Here is a 25,195-nt window from a genome sequence, read left to right as displayed (position 1 = left end):
AATTTATCATTAAACATTTTTGTATATAATTAAGACAAAACGAATTTTTGACATGGTACAAGAGCTGTATAATTGACCTAAAGAATGTAATTTTTCTTTCTTGGCTTATGCAAGAAAATTGAGAGCAAAACAAAAATATATAAAAAAATAAATGGGGTTATTTAAACGAAAAAGCTGGAAAAATCCATGGGCAGGCGAGTTGGTTTCCTCAGCCTTTCATTATTTTCCCACAATAATTTCAATATTCTCCAATCCCACCCAGTCAACTCCCTCTCTCCTTCCAAGAAAAACCCTAGAATCGGTCAAATTCATCCACAATTTAAATTCATATATAGATTTACATGTAATGTATCCACACCCATAGACACGCGCCATTGTTGATCGTCAATTCGAATCCTCCCGATCTCCGTTCGCATCATCCACTTTTTGGTGTTTTGTGTTATGGCGTCGGAGATCGAGATAGTGGAGGAGGTGGAATCGAGAGATCATCGCCCACAGCCCTATTCAAATGGCGGAGAGGAGGCGGCGGTGGCAGCCGTGGCTGAAGATGAGAGCTTGAGGAATGATGTGTATACGGCCGCGGCGTATGGAGATATGGAGAAGCTGCAGCGGCTTGTGGAGAGCGAGGGATGCTCGGTTTCTGAGCCCGACGCTCTCGGCTACTACGCTCTTCAGTGGGCGGCCCTTAATAATCGGTCGGCAGCTGCTCAATACATTATTGAGGTACAAGGGACTCCGTTTTTTGTATGCAATTGTCTGGTTTGCAAATGTTTGACCTTTCGTTTGATGTTTAGTGATGATTGGCCGTAGTTCATTGGGTTCTGAATTTGGGTATGTGTATCTAACGTTATTGGATTCTGGTTTTTATATCGTGTAGAAGGAAATTGCTAATGAAATAGGTTGACGTTAAGTGCACTAGCGAATTTGGTAACGATATAAAGCACGTAAAATCTGTTTGTGATCAAGTTGTGGGATGATTCTTCTCTTAGAATATCTTTTTTGAGTTGCATCTCTGAGAACATGGTTATGTGTGAAAGAATGATCACCACAACTGTAGGACTTGTGTTATACATTGTTATAAATGATTTAGCATTAGTTCGGCCAATGAAGTTAAGTCTTTTGTATGAACTTTAGGCATTTTGACTTATTGTAGTACTATAGATATATTTCGTGGTGGTTTCTTTAAAATGTGTAAGTAGCTGGAATTGGAAATTTCACAAAAACAAATTGGCAAAACCTTCTATTTTTCATGTTCGTGTGGTGTCAGGTGTGACCATAAACATCAGGATCTAACTAAGGAGAGGGAGTAGGAGATTACAGTTAGTCATGCATTTATGTATCATATGCATTGGAGATTTTGCTAGTTTCTAGTGATGTAGCACATAGTGTTCGCATCAGGCCTCAGGGCTTTGCCTAGTAATCTATGTTCATGGAGTAAACTGTGTGCATAAGAGGCTTTGTCTAGCTTCTATTCTATATCAGTGCTTCTTAAGAGAAAAAAAGGGGCGTGAGGTACTTGATAAGGCTAATATCTCAAGATGGGTGCTGGTTACAGTTGTAAGCTGAAGTGGTGGTGTGAATTTAATGCAGTTTTACAATTTATTCTTTTCTTTGATTTGGATTTGTTGGAGAATATTCTAATCTTCTTGTGTTCTGGTGCCTAATTGACAGCATGGAGGTGACATTAATGCTCGTGATCATACAGGCCAGACAGCTCTGCACTGGAGTGCAGTGAGGGGTGCAATCCAGGTTGCTGAACTTCTGTTGCAGGAGGGTGCTCGAGTCAGTGCAGCTGATTTTAATGGCTATCAGGTTTGCTTTATATTCTTGTGGTCTTCATTGTAATTCAGTCACTAATTTATTAGTTCAGTTATTTGGAAAATTTAGGAGCAAGCACGCTCTGTTGTCTTTATCTTTCTAGAAACATATAATTGACTTTGACGCCTTTATTTGTTCGAGACATTTGTCCCTGTGACATTGTTATATAATGCATGTACAAATGATGATGATCATGCCTGGCAATGTTTCTCTTGAATATCGAGAACCTAATGCGTTTACTTACTTTCAGGTGTGTGATTTTCCTTTGTTAACTGATTTGGTTTTCCCTGGTTTGCAATGCTATAGAGTTATATTCATGTCCACCTCCATCTTATTATAATTCAAGGCATTTATCCTATCTTCTACTCAAGCCACTGCAACTGTCATGTAAAATCAGAAGAGAATATTTTTCTGGTTCATGTATGCCAATAGTTTAACACCATCACCTACTAATCAAATATGCAATAATTACTGTAATAGTTCATATTCAACTTAAAACTACTGTTGCATTGCTTCAGTGATGGAACAAAATCAGCTCAGTACGTACTTTCTATTTTTCTTCTCTCTGTCATTTTGGTGTAAATATACTCAAGTTGTGTTTAGAGTCTTGGGAGAATTCAGTGAGCCTTCCCTTTGAGTTCCCATTTCCCTTTCTTGTTTATGTGTTTGGGCTCATGTTTGCCGACGGTTTTGAATCCAATCCACCAACTGGTTCTCCCAGTGCTTTGCATAGATTGCACTATCTGGTTAGCTTGAGGCCATAGTGTTAAAAGATCAACTGAAATAATTTTCTGCAGTCTTAATGAGGAGACAACACAAATACCTTGGCGTTCTCATTTAACAATATGCAAAAACAGAGCCCAAATATCTCACTAGTTAAATTGTGCAATAAATAAGGTTTCCTGTTCGTATTATCTGTGTCTTCTTGCCATTAAACACCTCTGACTGTTCTGGTGATTTTAGATTGAGTGTGAATCAGACAGTATTTGAGTGAAGGAGCTCTAAGTGTGGTGAAGCTGAGGTCATCTCTGATTTAAGTTATGTCCAATGCTTCATAGAGGTTATAAGTTGGTAGTTAGATTCAAATCAATGAAAAATCCTTTACTTTTTCAAGTGAGATGCAAACTAAAAGGAAACTGACAGGAAAATAGAAAATAAAAACAAGATCATGTTTCAATCCCAACATTATTTGTAAAACTTTGGAGGAAAGAAGTGATCGACGATATGAACCGTTTACTACACTGTGGAAAAGTGTAATTCACAAGTTGCATTAGTGAAGATAAATCCTTGATTTTGAAACAGTTCTTGGGGCCTCAAGTTGTGTGTCAGAGGTTGATCCAGGCAGATGCACAAAGAACTGGAATTTGTTTTCCAGAATGGGGATATTTTTTGAAAAAATATTGAGAGTGATAAATAGAAGGTCTTTGGTGAGCTTGTAGCTTCTTAAACATTGTGTAAGATGTATACAAATTTAGAAGAAGTATTTAAGACTAATTTAGAATGTGTTTGAGGGAGCATAGTAGCTTTAAAAAGCATCTTACAATATATTGTAAATGTTCGACAAAAACTTTAGGAGCCTATGAGCTCCCAAAATTACATGGTAGAATCTTATGAACTTCTTGGAGACAAGGAAAGAACCTAGTGACAGATCCCGTTTCAATATTTATAAAATTCTTCACTTCAAATTACTTTTAAAACAAGATGTAGCATCTTTTAAGCTTCAGAAACATTTTATAAGATTTAGCAACTTATGAAATGTTTGAGATAAGCTTAGACGAACACCCTTTTAGCCCAACTCTTGTGCTAGTGGGACACTGTTGATATGGGCTTCGGTCTTGCCGTCTGAACTCTTCTATTTTTCAAGTTAATGCTATTTATTTCAACTAGTCATGCGTATTGTCACAATGATGGTCTTCCGGCTCCCTGAAGATTTCCTATTTATTTATTTTGAATTTGATCTGATTGCAGACAACTCATGTTGCTGCACAATATGGTCAGACGGCTTTCCTTTGTCATATTGTCACAAAGTGGAATGCTGATCCTGATGTTCCTGATAATGATGGAAGGAGCCCATTACACTGGTACTTGACAAATGTAATTGTAATTCTCTGTTGTCATGCATACTTGGGGTGCTTTAATTATTGCCTTTTACTTCATCTCAATGTCCAGTGTAGGCTTTTTTAGCTGGAACAATATGTTTAGGAACTCATTAGTTACTCTATTGGAGAAGGGGAGGTTTGTTACAATTTTGTAAATCCCTCGATGTGGTTCTGTAGATTAGTATGGTCCATGTTGAGCTTGGTACATTGGATGCTTTTTGTCTTTCGTTTATGTGAAGACAGAATTCTGCTTTATGCATAATATTCCATGATTTTGGTAGCACGTTACTGAGATATGGTTGCTATAAGTTTCACATGTCTGCTTTGCTTACTCTTTTTTTGCTCTAGCTAGTATTCAGTTGTGTATAATTTATTGGTTTTCGTCAAAAGTTGGCCCATGTCACATGGAAACCTTTGAGGTCACCTGCATTGTAACCTCGTAAAGCATTATCAGATCATTTGGAGTTATGTCCACGACTCCACTGATTAACAGTAGTTGCCCTTTTTCATCCCCATTCATTACATCATCTTAATGGTGATGTAGGAAGTTAAGCAATTACATCATCTTAATGGTGATGTAGGAAGTCATTGCTTATATTGATCCTTTTTTGCTATCTGCATCTAGAATTTAGATAAGCAAATTGCTAGCAATGCATCATGGATCAGTTAAATTACTGTGTACAATCATAGTCTTTACGCCTTCTTAATCCTTTTTATGCGTATGGATTGTATCCCATGTCGGAGCCAGAGCAATATGATTTATTTGTTTGCTAATGGTAGACATAGTACACCTTTACCTGTTATCATTGTCTTTCTACACCGATATTCTTTGGTAATTGTTATTTATACATTTCTTATCTGATTGATTGGAAACTTGAACCATTGACTTACAGTTTGTTAACCTATTTGAGTTGACTATAGGGCTGCTTACAAGGGATTTGCGGACTGCATACGTCTTTTGTTATACCTAAATGCGTATAGGGGACGGCAGGACAAAGAAGGTTAGAAACGATGCATGCTTATGATCTTGGTTTATTGATATTGTGGAAAATCTGTCACATCCTGCTTCAAAATTTTAACGTTTATATTTCATTATTTAGGTTGTACACCTCTGCATTGGGCCGCCATTAGGGGTAATTTAGAAGCATGCACTGTTTTGGTGCAGGCGGGAAAGAAGGAAGATTTGATGGTAACAGATAATACTGGGCTTACACCTGCACAACTTGCTGCTGATAAAAATCACAGACAAGTTGCATTTTTCCTTGTAGGTACTCTGTAAACATTTACTTTAGATTAGCATTGTCACTACAAATTCCATAATCACGCCAAAGAATTGGACTTTGCTCTTATTTAAAATTTTGTTGACCTCTGAATAAGTATGTCAAACAATTACTGTTTCACTTTCATTATATTATATGCATCACTCCTGTACTTCAGCATTCAGTTTCTCGATCTATCAATTTTTTCCTATATTGATTATCTTGTTCCACTAACCTGTGATGATAACTGTTGGCCCGTGAATGACCATAACAAGTTAGGATGTCTTTTGTTCAGTTTGTGTGGAGTTTCTATCCCTCATTTCCATCTGCAGTTGCAATCTGTTCCTGGTGCATAAATGGACAAGTTCATCATACTTATGCCTAGTTGTTGAGCTGCCTTTACTTAATAATCATTGCATGTTGTGCTCTTCATGTTATCTTATAAGATGGAACAGGATAAATGTGCTGGTAGATATTTTTGGAGTTTGGCCGTAATACATGATTCCGCAAATAAATTTGCCAAAAGAAGTTCATGATAGCTGGTGGTTTACTGCTGGCATGCCATATTTATCTGCATTTTGGCTCCTCATCTGAAATGTCAAGTAGTTCAATATTGAACTTGGGGCTTACTGACTTACCCATGTTTTTAAAGACTTAATGCCATAGTGTTAATTATGAAAATTATGTATAGCATTTTATAAGCTTCCTATGTTTTTCCACCTGGAAAGAGGTGAATTTCTGGTTGTTATGATAGGCTGCTGACCTGTGTATTATAATGTAAACATGAATTTACTGCAAAATCAAATCTTTGATTATATTTAGCAACTGGTGGTAATAATAACCATTCTTTCAAGTTGGATCTTTGGCAATGTCTGAGCTAGGTCATAATCTTGTTTTGCAGGGAAATGCTAGAAAGTTGTTTGATAAACGGTGGGATAGCAACAGCTTTGTTGGCAAGCTCTCAAAATTAGGACTTGCTCCATTACTTTGGTGTATAATCTTTCTGATGCTCTTGGCATATATACATTCAGTCGTTTTGGGTATTTATCCTAAATTTTCTTGTTATATCAGTTGTTGTTGCCTGTTGTGTGTAATTCGACATAGATAACTTTTTGTACTTGGTCATTGATGCAGCATCAAATTTACCAAGATTGACAGCTGGCTTTGGTCTTTATGCATGGATGGGCGTATTCTTCGCAACAGTTGGTCTTGTTCTATTTTATAGATGTAGCAGGTAACCTGTAGGTTTTCTTTGGCTATGTCTAAACCTTTCTAGGAGATTATCATATTCAATTTTGGTTACCAGTTGCAGTGGGTCGTGATATTAATTCCAGTTTGCTTAAACTTGGACGTTGATTGTAGTTGTGAAGATGACCTGTTTTTCATTTTAGAGAATGAGTTACCTGATGGATATTTGCAAGTATCTTTTTGTAGTTGACTAGTGGAATAAGCCATGTTCTTTTGGTGTAAGTGGTGTTCAAATAATGTTTAAATTACTTAGATGTTGAAATATACCTAGCAGCTGATGATTTCAAGCCAAACATGTTTATGTTTTCCTTAAACATTGGTGGTCTGCGCATCTGATTTGCATTCTTTTCTATCGAGCTCTCATTCCCAAGATGTAAATTCTGAAGTTGCTTGAATCTTGATTACATCATGCGAGTAAACTTGCATAGTGTCTTCATAATGGCTGCTTTTCTGCTTATGCCTACAAACAGATTTGCTGGTAGTATCTTATGCTGGGATTCATGAGTTTGCTAATCTTGTGTGGCCTTTCCATTTGCAGCAAGGATCCTGGCTATATTAGAATGAACATACATGACTCAGCAAACATGAAAGATGATGTACGTTGCAAAAAGTTTAGTGTTAATTCTTTTACAATTATGCACCTTCTGCTAACCCGTCATGGCTCTATCTTTTTCCTGTTGAGAATAGTTCAGTCATTCAGACATTAGTGTCCTGGCTCTTGTCCTTTGTGGATTTAAGCCTTATAGTTACATTTTAACTGCTTGCTTTTCCATTTGTAACTTGTGCATTTCTAGGTTTTTCTTATTGTATTAATTTCATTGATTTCATTTAGGAACCTTTGCTGAAGATTGAAATAAATAATCCTGCTTTGCTAGCTGGAAATTGGGCTCAATTATGTGCAACTTGCAAGGTATTACTTCTATTTGCTGTGTTGTGTAAATCTAATTAAGAGAATAAGCAGCAGTTCCCTTTCAAAACTTAATTGTATTGTTTCATGAGAGTTTCATGTTTGCTTTTTCAGATTGTTCGGCCTCTTCGGGCAAAACATTGTTCCACTTGTGATCGTTGTGTTGAACAATTTGACCATCATTGCCCATGGGTGTCCAATTGCATTGGCAAGGTGATTTAGCATTTACATGTTTTGCAATTTTTACTGTTATTCAGTGGCTAATGCAAAGAATTTTCTTCTACTTTAAACTGATATTAGAAATTTATTTATGCCTGCTCCAACTGGAATGATGAAGGTGCAGATTTCAGCTCGCTCTCCTTCTATCATTGTTGCTTGGCTTTTCATATTAGCGAGTAAAATAGTGCACTAAATTTATTTTCCATGCCAAGTATAGTGCTGCTAATGAATCAAAGTCACAGTTACCATGTCGTGTTCTGATTGCATTTTACAATCTGGAACAGAAAAACAAGTGGGATTTCTTCTTGTTTCTTGTACTGGAAGTTCTGGCAATGCTGATTACTGGATCGGTGGCTCTTACAAGTGAGATTTACCTTATCCTTTTCCCCTTTGCTTTTGAAGTGAAAATGTTTGGACTTTGATGTCAACATGAAGTTTGACCTATGTCTATCCATTCTTATTGCAGGGGTGTTGACTGACCCGTTGGCTCCATCTACATTCGGTGCATGGATAAGCCATGCTGGTAATCAGCATGTTGGCGCTTTGTCATTTTTAGTTGCAGACTTTTTCCTCCTTTCTGGTGTTGGAGTTTTGACTTGTGTACAGGCTTCTCAGGTATACCTCCGTTGTCTCATGTTCTGTTTATGATTTTGCGTGCCTGCTGATTCACCTTAATATGCACTCCTTATTGATAATGCATGGCTAGCACCTTTGTCACTTAATCTTTAGACTTAAGTATTTCATGGTTGTAGCCAATATCTGTTGCATTGTAAATGACAAAATCACAAGGTCTGCCATGTCAAGCACTAACTCTGAACTTGGCTTGTGTTGATGCTTGTACAGTTGCCACTGTGCCATCAGTTATCGTTCCATTTGTTCTTTGAATTCGACATGCATGTAACTGTTTTTACTTCCTTATATGAGTCTTCATAATCTGGAACAGATAAAATTGAAATTTATACTTGCTCTGTATGCTCCGTGAGTGCTTTTCCCTCTTGATATATTAAACTAAGTGTCTCACTATCACCTTGTTCTCTTACATGATTTGTTTTGTGAGAGTTAAAAGAAGATATAATATAATATACTTCCAAATCATGCTCATTTGGCACGAAAGAAATCTAGGCTTCAAATGCTTTTGTGCATTTGAGTCGTGTGTGCTCTAGTATTCCTTTTTATTCTGAAATTTCTAGTTTGAAGAAATCAGCGCTCCCTTCCTCGAGCAACCTGCAAAATCATCCAACAGGCTGCTTATGTGAACATTTGTTAAATTCATCTTCTTGCTGGTTTTGCCTTACGGTCCCGGAACTCTTGCCTAACATGGAGATATTCTTCAAATGCAAGATGCATAAACATAAATATACTCTATGAATCACAGTCGAATATTGATCTCTGAAAGACTCCAGGAATATTTCACATTGCTGTAGATTTCTAATCTAACAGCTCTCTTTTCTGCTTATCCATCTCAAGTGCGCATCTGAACGTTTTGTATTTTGCTACAGATTGCTCGTAATATTACAACGAATGAAATAGCAAACGTATTGCGGTACAGTTATCTAAGAGGACCAAGTGGTCGATTCCGCAACCCATACGATCATGGCTGCAAGAAGAACTGCTCAGATTTCCTGATAAATGGATACAACGAAGATATCGAGTGTATTGAGGAATCAACTGAATCTGAAGGAATTGGGATGATGCACATGACAAGGAACTCAAACCTCCCCAATGGAGTCAGCCATGCTCATCAAACGACAAATGGAAATGGTCATCTAGTAATCGATGTGAATAAAAATTCAAATTCACATCACGGTCACGTTCATTCTTCTCATTGCAGCCATAGTCATAGTCAGAGTCAGGGTACTGTTCCTTTAGGTTTGGGTATTGGTTTAGGCCGAAATGTTGCACGCCCTGCTGCGGTTTCATGATAAGCCCGTGCTATCATGATAGTCTTGGAAAATGTTTGCTTTGTGACCCCTATTGTCCATATATCACATGATAGGCATTCATATTTTTGTTTAGTCATTCTGTACTCCCTATTTTTGTCTATACAACTTTCTTTTGTCATAGCTCGAGAAACTATAAGTTATCACCGGCTCCACTTTGGTTCCCTCCGAGCCCGGTTTTGTTTTGTTTTGTTTCCACTTTATAGTCATTTTATGTCAGGACTTTAGTGGGGTTGTAAAATGTTGGATCATATACAATGGTAACGGAATTCTTATTTCACTTTACGATATTATATGCACACTCAACGGCTCATAGATTCGTCTAGAGAATTATAATCAAGTAGATGGTGTCAGAGGTTGTATTTTCCCATGGGGAGCAAACCAAGCTAAGTGATCAAAGTGTGCTGTGTAGCTTAGCAATTGCAGCTTTCCTCCTGTGAATGCTGCAGTTTTTAACTTATTGATGTTAACAACCTGTAAAGATCCATGCTAGAGTTTGCCCCCACTTGTAGAACTTTCTGATGCGACTTGAGGTGCCGAATCCCTTGTATGCCGTTTTTAAAAGTTTAAAATGTTTAATTGCCATTTGAGGCCTAATTTCAAGTAAAATTTGTATCAGAATCATGAATCATAGATTAACCATGATTCGGATCAGCAAAATGGACTATTATGCTACAGCCTCACTGTAAGGAGATGGTTTCTTGTCTTTTATTTAGTTGGCCAATCTTCCTCTCCAGACATTGCTATCTAACATGTTTACTTTTATTTCAAACTCATGATGAGACACTTTCTTTGTTGTAATGTTTATGTTTCAGCTCAGCAAACAAATGATCCGCTTCACTGGTGATTTGATCATGATATATGCACTCGTCTGGTGGAACTTTTCCACTTACTTGCATTAGATATGCATAACTATCTCAACCATAAAAGTCGTAGTATTATTCTATCATAGAGTTACAATTCACATATTCCCCCTAGAACAAAGATAATATTTTACATTTCTGAGAAGCAACAAGTCAGAGCACAAATAATTTTAGGAGGCGAAATAACAAGAGACTTTATGTTTAGAGAAATATTGCAGTTAATATCTGAGTGATCAGTGAAATATAAAAATACAGTCATGTTTGCTTGTTCGATTTATTCCATCTCATCCCATCAGATCAGATTAAGCGTGTGTTTGATTGTCAATATATGTTTATCCGGAAAAAATGAACACACATACATATCCCATTAATTATAATCATTACATGTTCTTTTTTCCATAACAGCTTTTACATGTCAAATCAACTATTATCATTATAGTTTTATCTCGCGTCAAATCATATACTAAAAAATAAACATCACTACAACTAAACACATTTCTTCTCATGTTTTAATTCTTTTGACTCGGTTTTCCTGTTCAAGGATCTATGGTCCAGATTAGCATACATGTTGTGATTCTAAAATTTGTTTAATTAGAATATCTTTTCACAAAGAAGTTGAAACATTAATGATTAATAACTACAGAAGTTGAAGAAGAACAGATGTTAAATTTCTTAGCCAAAAGCTAAGGAACTCTTTCAACTTAAATTGAAGGGAGACAAGTTGATGAAGATGAGTTCCCATCAATGTTTCTATCAATTTAGTCAGGCTGATAACTCAATCATCTAACTTCGAAAATCAGGAAATCTTCAAAAAGAACTGAAAAGTCAATTAACATATCAACAATTCCATTGCCTTTCTGTTAGAGCAGAACACTGTGTTGATCTTCTAGCATTCTTGCACCATTACCTCCACTCACTGAAAATAATTAGACAAATACAGCTTTCTTGAAACATTAACCAAAACCTGTCACCCTAATATGAGAAGACCAGATTCTGGCTTTGTGCTGTGATCTTGCCGAACCAGCGTCCGCAGCCGAAAACCGAGCAGAAGGCTTGCAGTGTAAGCAGCACCAGCACTGCGATGGTAATAAGCACACCAAGAAACTTCAACGAAGCGTAGCCGTATTTCTTCAGGAGTCGTTTAACCTTAACACTGAGTAAATTGCCGTATCTTGAGTTCACATTGTCAACGGCCTCTTCGATGTTTGATTTATTATCGTTCTTTTTCGTTGATTTGCCAATCCCATTGAAAATATGGGCAATTTCGTCGTCAGGCAGTTCACTTTCTATGATCCCCTCGTTTCTCAGAATTTCCACATCCTTGGAACTGTCTATAATTCCACACATCAAATCCACATACTCGGCCAGCTCCAAGGTTGATCCTGGTTCGGTTGTTGCTGCTTCGTAAGCCACCAAATTCCTCAACACGACTTCTGTTGTAGCGTTCACTCTAATCACTGGGAGATAGAAATTCTTTTCCTCAAAATCGATGTCCCTGATTCCTCCAGGTGTGAGTGTGAATTTTATTCCAGCGATTTCAGTCATCTGTGTAACGGAAGGAATGTCGATCTCCTGGACTGACGGGTTTTCTTCATCAGTACCTCCTTTCTTGAACAGGCCTAGAATTTTATCCCATGGCACCTTCTGCACGGCGGATAGAATTTGGCCTGCAATTCCAGCCCCTGGAAAGCCTCGTTCAGCAAGAAATTGCACGCCTTCGACAACATCATTCAGTCCAATTCTTGTCACTGCGGCTGAGAACATGGAGACGTACTCCTCCTCTTGGATACCCCTGTTGTTCACAATCAAATAATACATGCGATTCAGCAGGTGAGCTTGACTTACATCTCCGATTATCGCCCGTTGCTTGTTCAATCTGAGAGGAGAATGGGCCTGACAGAGAGTTTCAAATTCCTCAAACAAAGAACAGTCATTCTGATCATTGGGGACGAGTTCAAGAACTTGAAGAATTTTCTTGAGCAAAATGACAGGGATTTGGTTCTCCAACATCAGAATATCCCCCGCCAGGTGCTCCATTTCGGGATAATTCTTCAAGAACTGGACCAAGTATAGACCATCAATGGCCAGAATCCAGGCCAGCGTCTGGATATCAAGATCCAGGTACTCATCGTAGCAAGCTCGAAGAACAGGCTCCCATTGGACCAGATCCTCAACCACTTGCCTAAACTTCTGCAGCTTTTCCTGGCCCAGAAATTTCCTGACGGCGGCAAGCTTTTGCTTCTGCATTATGTAGAGGTCGGGCCGCAGGTGGTGGTAAGGCCCCAGGCCCAGGTGCTGAGGGGCGTAAGCTTCTGGTTTTGCTTCAGTCAAGATTTTTGACACTCTGAACACACAAGAAGGAATGTCGAAATCTATATCCAGGACGTGTTGTTGAGGGAAATTCTTCTCCATAGCAAGAACCCATCTTTGCTCGCTTTCGACAGAGCTGAAAATCGAGTCGGGAGACATTTTCTTGACGGGTTGTGGCTGCAGACTGCAGTGAGTTTTACGGGTGATTGTGTATGTGCTTCTGCTGTGCTGCTCTCTACTGTGTTATAATGGGGGAGTTGTATCTGCTGATGAGCATCAAAGACAGCCCCCAAGAGATATTTCCTAGTGAATTTGCATATGATTAATTTCAGAGAAAAATGTTTGATTGTGAAATTGCAGTCACGTTTTCCATTTACGTTAATTGTCAGTAATTTTGGGGTACGGGTTTGATGAGAAGATGTGCACATTTTTGTCCTTGGAGGATCACAAAATCTTGATTTTTTAGCTGTCATGAGAGGAGTAGGTAAGGTAACTCATCACAAAAATATGGGTATAATTGGATGGTTGTCTTCCTGTCAGGGCTTTAGATATATCGTTAATTAATAACTAGTAACAATCCACATTTGATGGGTGTGAAAAATAAATATTAGGAATAATTATATTTATATTCATGATTTATGGTCTATTTATACAAATTATTCTTGTTTTTGTTTAATTACAAATGATAGTTTGTGTTATGATGTTAACGTTTTTGGGGAGTATATGTATAATTCTTGAAAAAGCAGAGGTGGTTTGCATAAATAATATTTACTTTTCTAGTGGGTGCATGTGTAATTTCTTAAAAATTAGAGAAAGTATGTATAAATAGACCATAGGTTAGGGATGTAGATGTAATTATTCTTAAATATTATTTTCAAAACATAAATGCATATGATTATAAAAAATAACTTACAATACATATTTGAGTTTGTGTCTGACAAAATTGTGCCGCTATGTACAAATTTACGCTATAAAAGATTTCAAATTTTTGAACTTCCATTTTGAATTATATTTCGTAAGCACTATGAAGGATTATAAATCCATTTATACGAGACATTAGAAATCCTTATTTGAAATCATTCCTTGAGATCCAAATCCTTTCATCCAAATATAGTCTAAAACATTTTGACTTCAAAATAAATTCAACTTTTGCTACGCGTTCATAAAAGTGGGAGAGTGAGAAGTTACATGATAAATAAAATATATTGAAAAATAAAATAACAAATCAAAAGTAGGTGAAATATCCAAAAGCTCCATCTCCCTTATAGATTACAAATATCAATGATTAAGGATGGGGTTTCATGAAAAAAAATTAAAATTATGGTCTCGAATCCCATTAAATATATGAATATTTGTATAATTTTATGTGAATTTATTATAATTTATTTTTAATTATATTAGTGTATTAAGAAATGTACTATGTAATATTTGATAAAACCCCCAAAATCTTCTTTCTTTGATTCAAATCAAATTTCAAATGGAGGAAATTCAAATATATTTATAGGTAGAGAGATCTCATCAACACACTTCCAACATCCACTTATCTCTCATGAGTATATTTATGCATTATCTCATTATCGTGGTTTTGGTTGATCGATTTTGTTGAAATATTTAAGTTTTGACAATAAATTCAATTTATTGATTGTAAACTATTTTTTTTTTCAGAGGAAAAAAGCTCAAATTTGTATTGCAAATAAAAACACCAACGTACCACAAAAATATCAGACCAAAGCCAAAAACATGAACTTGACAATTTTGCCTAACCAATACTTGTACTCTCAACTTCCGCCGCTTGCCCCAACCGCTGTTGTAAGTTAGATGATTCCTTCAAGCCTTGGTTTCCTTATTGCTAACATCAGGCCATAGCCCGATGTTCCTCAACGTTTGCCCCGCGTTCTCCGCCATCAATCCTCCCTGCAGGTCCTGCATGCCCCTCCAGCTAGAGTTAGCAAAATCCACAAATATGGCCGGGTCTTTCTTCCTCCCTAGTTCTTCGATTTGATGATGTGGCACATGTGCCGCGACCCCTAATGGAGGTCGTGCATTAGGCCTGTTCCTAGTTGGTACTAGGGCTTTGAGCCATGGGCCATATGGCGTACTTGCGCTGGGTGTAGTAAGCCCTCCTCGAATTACGTAACGCAATATGACTGAGTTTCCTGCACTAATATCAGAAATTCAAAAGCCTCTCAAATAGGTGAAAGTAATCAAATGATCATCCCCAGAAGTTGTTCTAATTTTCAAAACCCTTGTTAGAGGGAGGTTGATATTCAACGAGACATAAATACATAGCGAACGCCCCCATGCCCAACTAGAACCATCCATCTCCATGTCCTTAAATCGACCTATTATATTCCGAATGTGGATAGCAATTTCCAGATTCATCCTAGTTAATGGAAAGTCGTAGATGTTGAACGAAGAAGTCACACCAATTCAAATAACCACTTTGTTGCTGGAAAACGTTGACGTTTTTGCATGGTCAGCTCATGACCTGGTGGGCATTGATCCTAGCATAGCAGTGTTCCAACCTTCCCTCCCTTCGGTGAAGCAAAAGAAGAGGCATTTCTGTCCTAAAAAGACATGGTCATCCAGGAGGAGGTAAGCAAGCTCCTTGCGGCCGGATACATCAAGGAAATGCAATTTATAGAATGGTTATCTAATGTGGTATTAGTACCCACGCTAGGTAACAAGTGGCGTATGTGTTCGAATGCTAAGATGTTAATAAAGCATTTTTATCCTTTACCTCGTATAGCCCCGCTGGTGGATTCCACCTCTAATCATGAATTGCTAAGTCTAATTGATCCCTCGTAGGGTTGCCACCACATTATGTTTAATCCCGACGACTGAAAGCGAGTTAGCTTCATTACGTTATGGGAACCTATTGTTACATTGTTTTGCCATTTGGGCTAAAAATGTAGGTGCTACCTACCGTCTGGTGGACAGCATGTTTCAAGAGCAGCTAGGATATAACATGGAGGTGTACGTCGATGACATATTAGTAGAGAGCCGACAGGTGGACCAACGCATCACTGACCTAGTTGTGACATTCAACATGCTGAGGAAGCACCACATCAAATTGAATTTGGCTAAATGTGTGTTTGAAGTCCGGAGTGGCAAATTCCTAGGATACACGGTCTCAATCCAGATAGATCTGAGCTATCTAGGAGATGAAACCTCTTGCCGACCTCAACGAAGTGCAGAAACTAACTGGTCGGAGGATTTCTCCTGCCAACAAAATCAAACAAACAAACAAATGAATAACGGGACCTACTTGTGTTTACATAATAATTTATTTAGTTGTATTTTTATTTAGCTTTTGCATATTTAATTAAATAAAAAGATTTTACAATAAATTCAAAAAGTTGATATCGTTAAATTTAATGAATAGAATATTTTCATTTATAAAGTAATTATTAAGTTTCAAAAATAATGTTTGTTAACATAAAAAAGGATATGTGGATGTCAAACTCCAAAGTTCAAGCGAGACTTCAAGCCTCAGGATAAATACTGCAAATAATTTTAACTTTTAAAAATAAATTTGGTATGTAAATTTTATCATAATTGTCAAAAAAAATACGTATTAGATGTTTTTTTTTCTTTCTTCTTTATTATATGATAGTATTTGCTTCAATCTTCCATAATTTTTAAAATTCAAACTTGATAATACATTAAATCCACTTAACCAACTTGATAACATTATTAATTATTATCAGTACCTGATAATTTATCAATTATTATAAGTTTGATAATTCAGAAAATATAAGAACTTTAATTTTATCCACTTATTTTTCCTTTACCAGTCATCACAATAAAGAAATATAAAGAAAAAAGAAAAGTTCATAAAACATAACCATAATTTGAAAATATAAAAGTCTCTACATGTCAAATATTATTTACCTTCTTAGAACAGTTGCATTTTACTCTTATTATTGCTGCATAAGTCCAATTTGGTAGTTGAAATTATGTCTGTAAGCAAAAATACAACTCGGTATAGCCGAAATTCACCATTAAAAATTTCCATTGATCGATCGAAACAAAGGTTACTTGTAGTTCCATAGCACAAGAAATGAATGAATACCTTCGTATCTATTAACTTAGAACTAAATCCTTCATCAGAAATGACTACAAACGAGTCCGAACCGACAAATAAAACCAAATTACTTGAAAGACTAATCGCTATGCAGAAGAAATCCTAGATGCAAAAAGGCGAACATGCAACCAAAACCTGTAAGCAGATAGTACAACAACAATCTCTTTCAGTTCTCACCGGGAGAGCAAGGGGGAGGCGATAAGAATGGGGCAGAAACGAAGAAAAAACATATCTGATTTTCTGCTGTTCCAACTTGTTCCCCAGAGCTGTAGTGCTAATACCGTTGATTATTTTTCGTGCTATAATTACATGACGAGCTACCACACCAGCACATGGACCTTGTATGTTTAGACAGGGTAGAGCAATAGTTGAAGCACAAGTTGATGCAGCGTTGGAATCCTGCATGTTTCATTTATTATCTTAGTTTAGGCAGTAAGGATCAACAATATAAAGGATGCTAACAAAAAATATTTAAGACCTTTTAACAATTGGGAAATAATGAAAGAATGATACAGGAGGAGTTTGAGTAATTTCTTTAGTTCTTGGCTATACAGAAATGAGTACGAAATAGGCCTAAAACTGGTCCAATAATAAGCAAGTACGGGTCCTACATTGAACATAGCACAGAAGAACGGTAAATTGGCTACAGGCAATAAATGAATCATTTTCCAGAGAAAGAGCTGAATTTTCTAAGTCATTCATGATTTATCGTGCGGATACTTGAGAGGCATATATTTACGGTTTAGATATTATTGCTTCCCTAGAAACTGCAGAAAATGTACATTGTAAACAGAGAACTGCAAAGCCCATTCAGGAATGATCTCAGGAATCTGAAAAGTGGTATAGTGATTTACATGAAATAAATTTGAGAAAAACAATTTGCCGACCCTGATATGCGCATTGTTTTAGATTTAACGCTCAAGTATTGAGCTTGGCCAAGAAACTGCAGGCTATGTTTGGTTTGATGTTTTGAACTTTGTCAAAATATGCGCTTTCCCATGCATCTTTTCTATCCTTAAACTTCTTTTCCCAGATATTAAAATGACATAAAATACATATTCTGATCTTCTTTATGTTACTTTTATGTGTTTAAATCGTTACAATCTTATTTATATCTTCCAATCACTAAAAGGTCTGATATGACACCCCCAGTGATCAATTAAACATTCTCCAAACATAAACCAACTACTAGGTACCAACACATTTGCAAAGTATGTTCTCAAAACACTCTTTCTCAAAAGAACGCGAGTCAAACCATCCAAAATATCTAAACAAAATATAGCTGTAGATTTCCTGATTTAACTCATTTATCTTTCAATTCATATTTGCAAGTTCGCCAAGTTAGTTCTTATTCTCCAGTTAGCTCGTTGATGTACCAAGTACTTTAAATGTCACTCCTCGTTATGTATGTTCTCTTTGTCTTTCCGCTAATCATGTAGAAGCAAACTAGAGCATCCATGTACATCTACTCATCTGCTTGTCAATTTCGTTATGTCCCAAAACCACCTAGGCAATCTTCCCTTTCAACTTAACGGTGGATAGATTTGAGAAGACACAGGGACTATCAGGGAAAAAGCTGAAGTTCCTAAGCTGAGTCGTTGAGGAAACACAGACCAAGGAAAAGTAAAAATTCGGGTGAAATGGTTGGGTGGTACGTCGTCTTTCACTTGTGAAGACCAACAATGAGCGACTTGATCTCTTAAACTTCCTACAATTCCTGAATCATTCAAGTCTTTCTTATCTGAAGTTGACCATAATAATCCTTAGTGAGGTCAGATACTTAGTAACGTGTATCCAATAATCTGCATCTTTACTTGACCTATATATCATCACATTCTCATGTTTTCCTCCTTTGTGATACGTCTCCTGAATTCTGAATATACTGCAATCAACATTAGTTATAATTTGGGTGTCATTTAGGAGGACTAACTTCACCATTCCAAGAGTATAATCTCCATCTAGAACTTACTTCTTATTCAACTACACACTTGGTGCCAATTACTAACATAGGAAGACTATATCACCTCACTTTGTTTATAATTCCTTCGTCACAATATAAGCTCTCATTTAATCGGGCATGGGGTTTTAGATAGAGTTGACATGGTAAAAGTCTCAGATATCATTATACTATCAATTTCCAGAAGTGCATGCAATTCTTAATATCATCGCAGAGCAACTTTTTGTTTTCTAAAATCTCCATATGTCAATATATACCATGGGTGATCAAATGAACAGCCTCTGAAGATCTACTTTTTAATTCTTGCACTTCACACAGGTTCCCTCTACAGAACATAGCTTATTATGCACCCCAAAAAAAAAATTCAGGAAATGAAGAAGCTCCAGAGCTACATTCCAGGTAAAAATTGTTTAACACTCGCAATGATGCTATAAATTCTATATTCGCCTGATACTTAGTGATGAGGTATTATGGCTGTTGTTTCATTCAATTCAATGGCCAAAGGCTCTAAACTCTTTTCCATAAGCATTTTATTAGCACCTATCTTAGCATAATGTCTCTTAAATTTCTTCTTATCTTAGATTTGGGATAAAACAGAAAACATAATATCAGTAAAGATACCAGTCAAGATTATTAGCAAGCTCATACTCACCACAAACACAAAAGGCAAAAATTCTTGGTAACCAGAAAGCTCTTCTGGGTATTTCCTCTATGCTACATCAACAGGAGCACCTATGCATGTTCCAGGACATGATAGAGTTTTGAAACTCGTCGCCGAAGTAGTGGCTCTAATCGGAATGAGGGAACGCTGCTCTGCCACTTTTTTGCTTCATACATTTCATTCCATGCCTGTACTATTTCGTCAATGTTGAATCCTACACCTGCAAGCACATTAAGAGTTCAGAATGATTAAACACTTTGTTGCTTTCATCTTTTTATACAAAATCGGCAAGATATTCATAAACCATACGAATATATTACCTTCTAGTGCCGTGTCATTGGAACAATGATTCTTTATCATAACAGCAATATCGGTAGAAGAAGCACCAGCAAGTTCAAATTTTTCAATAGCAACCTCAAGACACTCGTGCCACACAGGAAGTCCTAGTTTGAACTCCATAATCGATCTTTCATATAGAATGGTGCCCCATAATACATGTATCTGAGACCGAATGTTTGCAGCCTGCTCTGCGGCTTCATCTGCTGACACATGTTTCAACAACTTGTCCAGTTTCATTTTCTGCAACAGAGGTTCAATTTTATTTGGTTGGGAAAACTCAATTACACGTTTTTCCTCTGCATCCTCCCACATCTGCATTCCCTTTTCCATGTTTTCCTCAGCCTTGTTGTAAAGCTCAAGGACTTCTGTTGAAGGCCATGATTCCAGATCGACATCATTGCCAATTGCATAATACCAAGAGAGTTTTGCCTGCTCAAACTGTTGCTGCCCAAGAGCAAGAACAGCTTCATAGAAATCTGGTTTAATTTTTAGAGCTTCCTCATATTTTTTTCCCGCTTTAGTATACTCCGTCTGCGCCCAATCATATGAAGACTTGACCTGTCTGAACACAGATTCTCTGGAAGAATCTTCTGTAAAATATAACCTCTTTCTTGCCCTGGACATATAAACATTTCCACAGTTGAACAAGGCTAGAGCTGCCATCTCCTGGAATTTCTCTGCGGCAGAGCTGAAAAGGACTTGAGCCTCTTCACTAGTGACTGTGTCTTCCATAGCATCTGAATAGAGCTTCATTCCAATCTCATGGAGATCAATATAAGCATCAACATCAAATCCAACATAATTCTTGAAGAATTGCGCAAACTGAATGATCCAATCACTTATACAAGCTGACTCACTGGGTACTTCCTTTCTTTTTCCTATTTGTCCATTTTGAGTAATATTTCTCATCTTAAGATTGTCTTCTACTTCACCCTTTCTAACCTTTTTAAATAGAGTATCTTGATCTGGCTTAACTTCAACGACATACAGCTTCACAGAACAATGCTCTGCAGATGCTTCAGCCATCCTCAGTTCTTCTGTATTGGTGATGGTAACCAAATCACCTTCTTGATCCCTATACTTAACCAGAACAGCCTTAGAGGTGGGAAACCGTTCAGAAATAATTTCCCTAAGTTTCATAAAGTTGCAGTTGAAAGGAATCTTAGCCCATCTTATGTCTTCTCCAAATACTAATTTCACTGTTCGTTTAGGCTCTTCCTCTGTGCTATTACTTAACTTTTCTTCCTCCACGACCAACTTGTCCTCGGTTTTCTTTTCCTCTACCTCATCCTCAGTTTTCCTCATTACAACATGAAGATCAGGTTTTTCTCCTCCAGTTTTTCTTTTAACTTCCTTCTCAGCTCTTCCTTTCTCATCCTTATTTTCCTTCTCATTTTTTCTTTTCTCGCCCTTATGTTCCTTGTCATCTCTTTTTTTCTCCTCCTTACGTTCCTTCTCATCTCTTTTTTTCTCGTCCTTTCGTTCCTTCTCATGTCTTTCTTTCTCGTCCTTTCTTTCCTTCTCATCTCTTTCTTTCTCGTCCTTACTTTCCTTCTCATCTCTTCCTTTCTCGTCCTTACTTTCCTCAGCCTTCCCATCAACTCTCTTCTCCTCTACATTGTTGCTTTTCTTTTTCCGTGCTTTCTCTTTCGGTACTTTGGGTTGAGGTAAAGGAGGTGGCTCCAAATACTCAGGTAACGGCACCAAATCCATAGGAATTTCATTTTCCCTTGAACCCTGTCTCTCGATTGTTTTTTTCACCCTTTCTGCAATTTCAATTGCCATGAGATTGTTCGGTTCAATCTTCAGCACTGTGCCAACATCTCTCAGTGCCAAATCTAGCCTGTTCAATGCTTCATAACACCTAGCTCTCTTCAATAGTGCCTTACTGTACTTCGGCGTGACTTCAAGAGCCAAATTGCACTCATGGATCGCCCTCGGATACTCACTAATACCCAACTGCATATGGCATGCAGCCATATTACTCCTAAGATAGGATACATCTATGTGGTTCCTCGGAAGCAACTTTATGGCTTTCTCATACTTCAACATGGCACCTTCATAGTCCCTCTTCTGAAATAACCTATTTCCTTCATCCTTCAACTCCTGCGACATCAAAATGAATACGGCTGTGTCCTTGTCATAAGTTCTTCCGCCATTCTCATTCGCCTTAGCATGCCTGAAATTCGATTCACCCGATTTATCTCCATGAGATTTCTTATTCTTTCCACTCTGTTTCCCCATGCTAAATCCCAAGATCTCAAACTACCAAACCTTGATATTCAACAACAGACAATTCAAGCTAACTTCTACGGTATCCCAGCTCAATTTATTTCAATGTCTAATAATTAGCTTCAAATTCCCTGTTGTAGAAGTGCATCAAACAACCCCAATAAACACGAAAAAAAAAAAAACCCTATATATCAATCAAATCAACCATAAACCGAAAACCCCAATATGTACCAAGAAATCTGAGATAAATCCCACAAAATTTCAACACAAATACAACAAATGAAAGAACAAAAAATCCCACCAGAAATCGAAAAACACCCAATTCCCAAAACTATGGAAACAAAACTCAAGAACCTGAATATTTATCCAGAAACCTGAGCTAAATCCTTCACCAAATCCCACCAAAATCCAACAAAAAAAAAATAAAAAGAACCAAGAAATGTAAAACAATTCTATAATAAAATAGAAAACAAGATTCCCTTCCCTTAACGCCCAATTCAGAGATTTGTACAGAAATGAAGATAAGTATAAAAACCTTTATTCAGCTACAAGCAAAGTTTCCTGGCTTCTCTGCTCAACAAAAGATATGGGACAGTAAATTACGGTAACACGAATGGAATGAGAAACTTATCTGCATCTTTATTCAAAATTTTTGTTGGGTTTTTGCGGGATAATCAAGAAATTTGGCAGGTTTCTTGAATGGATTATGTGGTTGCAGGTAATGGATGGGAAGAAGACCACAAAAAATTGCCGAGAACAAGAAAAGAGTTCTTGCCAGGTCCACGTAAAAGCCACACAAAAGATTATTAGCATATTAAAAAAAAAAAAAAAAAAAGAGAGAGAGAGAGAGGAAAGCCTGCATCATTTTTCATTTAATAATTTAAAGTGGGATTTATTTGTTTATTTTCTGACAATGTTGGTAATGGGACAACACGAACGTGGGTCCGGATTTCCGTGTATTCCAAGATTGTGGGGAACGTCATCTCTATTACCATTGCCAACGGTCATGTTTGATTTGACGACTACTTCTTAACTAACCTTTTTCTCATCTTTCTTTTTTTTTTTTTTGCAACTCTGAAATTTATTGTACTCATTTTTATGTTGTGATTTTTATTAGATTTGTCTATTCCAAACTCTTTTAGCATTAAACTTTCAATAAAATAATTATTTGACATTATTATTATTTTTATTCTTTTAAAAGTAATAAAAAGTATATTTTTTAAAAAATTAGGAACTTCTCTCTTTGGGATTGGTTTACAAAAAAATCAAAAAGGCAAAAGGAAAGCAATATTTAAAATTTAACAATATATTTTTGGTAATACATTATTTATTAAGGGCCAATTATTTGCTTAAATTTTTATTGGAGTCAAAAGCATCTTACAATTAAGACATTGAGTGTATAGAATTTGATGTTTGACAAAAGAATTGAAATGAAAACTCTTAACATCATTGCAAACAATGTGGATTCAAAAAAAATTTGAATTTCGGACCTGACCCAGATATTCAAAACGTTTGTATTTGGTAGATCTGATTTTATATTTTTTAAAATATTAAAAAAATATATTTTTTTAAATATACTATAATAACTTTATAAATATGAAATAATAATATTATTAAAATATTTTTTTTATAAATTTATATGTACATATTTTAGACTTTAAAATATTGAACTTTTTAAAATGTATGTTACTTATATATGCATTAAAATGTCCATAAACTATTTATATGTTATTTTAATTTATAAAAATATTAAGTTTATGTATTATATGTAAATATAAGTAAAATATATGCATATTTTTTCATCTATGTATAAATATATTTTACAATTATAATAAAATATATAAAAAAATTGAAAGAATCTAATTCGAGTTGGGTTTGTGGCCAAAACAAAAAAAAAACTCAAGGCCGCCCTGGGACTCTGTCAGGGGACGGGGCGGTCTGTATCTAACCAAACCATTTTCCGTCCTCCACTTCCCACATACATAATATTTGGGTGAATAACAATTTACATCCTATGATATTAAAAATGAGCACATTATCCCTTATGAAAAAAAATATAGCAATTTACCCACCTGTACTTGTTAAAATGAAGCAATTTACCTCCTTATGCAGGGAGGTAGGTAAATTGCTTCATTTTAAAAATCATAGGGGGTAAAATTGTTGTATTTTTAAAAAATATAGAGATGTAAATCGCTATTTATTTTTCATAAGCGGGTAAATTGTTGTATTTTTAGAAAATATAGAGAGGTAAATCGCTATTTATTTTTCATAAAGGGATAATTTACTCATTTGCGATATCACAAGGTGATTGCTTGCATTTTTCCCCATAATATTTTGTCTCATATATCACCTGATTTAAAAAATCCAGTTCCTTCTTTATGAAGGTCTTCATTTTCTCTGTTGAGACTGCCCCATAGTTACAACTCCTCTTTTCTCCATACTGCGTCGGAGTTTTGGTGGCGACGAGCAGGTGAGCGATTCAGCCCCTCTACGAAGTCGGCGCTTTACTTTTTCAATGGTAAATAATTTCTATTAATTTACGGCTGCTTTTTTAATTTATGATGGTTTCCAAAGTATTTATAATTCAAAAGGGTTTAACGCAATTTATCTTTATGTGATATTGTAAATAAGTAAATTTTCTCTCTGTGAAAAAAATAATACAATTTACCCCCTTTATTTTTTAAAACAAAGCGATTTACCCCTGTTTAGGGAAGTAAATTACTTAATTTTAAAAAACACAGGGGGTAAACTGCTGCATTTAAAAAAAAAGACACATGACGGTAAATTGCTAATTTGTTTTTCATAGGGGGTATTTGAACATTTGCAATATCACATGGGCCTAAATTGTATTTTTTCGTCGATAAAAATAATTTAAGATGGGAAATTTGAGTAGATATAGTTGAAATTTTTGTACAAGTATGGGAGTCCTATAATTTAATAAAATAAATATTATTACTCAACACATAGGACACCTTCAGTGTGTGAGGAATAGGAATAATCAAATTAAAATTGATGAAGAAATTGTGGGTGATGGGTAGAAAAGAGGATAGAATCTTTGGTACACCAATGAATGGGTGTGAGAACATGTGATCAAAGTTGAAGGAATTTATATGGTTGGGACACTTTTCTTTTTCCACCAAAGTTTGCATCACTTGCAAGTCACCTAATTCTTCCCCATAAAAAATATGGACCCTCAGTTTATAATTTATTTACACAAATCATCCCTATATTTTTACATAATTATGTAAATCAATTT

General features: G+C 36.2%; 3 protein-coding genes across 4 annotated transcripts; 1 reads left to right on the top strand and 2 right to left on the bottom strand.

Annotated features, from left to right (window-relative positions):
* The first annotated feature begins 187 nt into the window (after positions 1–187).
* Positions 188–9,775, top strand: LOC105166425 (protein S-acyltransferase 24). The gene is made up of 13 exons (XM_011085769.3): positions 188–723; positions 1,672–1,812; positions 3,787–3,899; positions 4,839–4,918; positions 5,018–5,181; positions 6,078–6,216; positions 6,311–6,410; positions 6,963–7,020; positions 7,257–7,334; positions 7,446–7,544; positions 7,835–7,913; positions 8,017–8,165; positions 9,050–9,775. Exons 1-13 carry the CDS (start codon positions 442–444, stop codon positions 9,470–9,472), a joined length of 1,905 nt encoding a protein of 634 aa, XP_011084071.1. The 5' UTR covers positions 188–441; the 3' UTR covers positions 9,473–9,775.
* Positions 9,776–11,088: 1,313 nt separating this feature from the next.
* On the bottom strand, positions 11,089–13,042 carry LOC105166501 (putative UPF0481 protein At3g02645). The gene has a single exon (XM_011085879.2). The coding sequence runs from the start codon at positions 12,820–12,822 to the stop codon at positions 11,326–11,328; it is 1,497 nt and encodes a 498-aa protein (XP_011084181.1). The 5' UTR covers positions 12,823–13,042; the 3' UTR covers positions 11,089–11,325.
* A 3,609-nt stretch (positions 13,043–16,651) lies between these two features.
* On the bottom strand, positions 16,652–22,767 carry LOC105166424 (protein PHOX1). Of its 2 annotated transcripts, none has more exons than XM_011085768.3 (4): positions 22,475–22,767; positions 19,689–22,070; positions 19,360–19,588; positions 16,652–17,149 (listed from the first exon to the last, which is right to left on the bottom strand). In XM_011085768.3, exons 2-3 carry the CDS (start codon positions 21,949–21,951, stop codon positions 19,440–19,442), a joined length of 2,412 nt encoding a protein of 803 aa, XP_011084070.1. In that variant the 5' UTR covers positions 21,952–22,070; positions 22,475–22,767; the 3' UTR covers positions 16,652–17,149; positions 19,360–19,439. The 2 variants fall into 2 exon arrangements, with proteins under 2 accessions (XP_011084070.1, XP_088738811.1); XM_088882685.1 differs by having other exon boundaries at positions 19,689–21,886.
* Positions 22,768–25,195: the final 2,428 nt, after the last annotated feature.

Source organism: Sesamum indicum, linkage group LG7 (genome assembly GCF_026168435.1).
Source record: "Sesamum indicum cultivar Baizhima isolate 11 linkage group LG7, ASM2616843v1, whole genome shotgun sequence".
In the NCBI taxonomy this organism is placed as follows: Eukaryota; Viridiplantae; Streptophyta; class Magnoliopsida; order Lamiales; family Pedaliaceae; genus Sesamum; species Sesamum indicum.
Note: the sequence above shows the minus strand (reverse complement) of the source record. Positions and strands in the feature narration are given on the sequence as shown.

Bases quoted from the DNA above. Each gene is read 5' to 3' on its own strand.
- LOC105166425 (XM_011085769.3), top strand. From the start codon at position 442: ATGGCGTCGGAGATCGAGATAGTGGAGGAGGTGGAATCGAGAGATCAT. The intron at 1,813-3,786 runs GTTTGCTTTATA...ATCTGATTGCAG, and splicing joins CTGATTTTAATGGCTATCAG to ACAACTCATGTTGCTGCACA. The intron at 7,545-7,834 runs GTGATTTAGCAT...AATCTGGAACAG, and splicing joins TGTCCAATTGCATTGGCAAG to AAAAACAAGTGGGATTTCTT.
- LOC105166501 (XM_011085879.2), bottom strand. From the start codon at position 12,822: ATGTCTCCCGACTCGATTTTCAGCTCTGTCGAAAGCGAGCAAAGATGG.
- LOC105166424 (XM_011085768.3), bottom strand. From the start codon at position 21,951: ATGGGGAAACAGAGTGGAAAGAATAAGAAATCTCATGGAGATAAATCG. The intron at 19,589-19,688 runs GTAATATATTCG...ATGTGCTTGCAG, and splicing joins CAATGACACGGCACTAGAAG to GTGTAGGATTCAACATTGAC.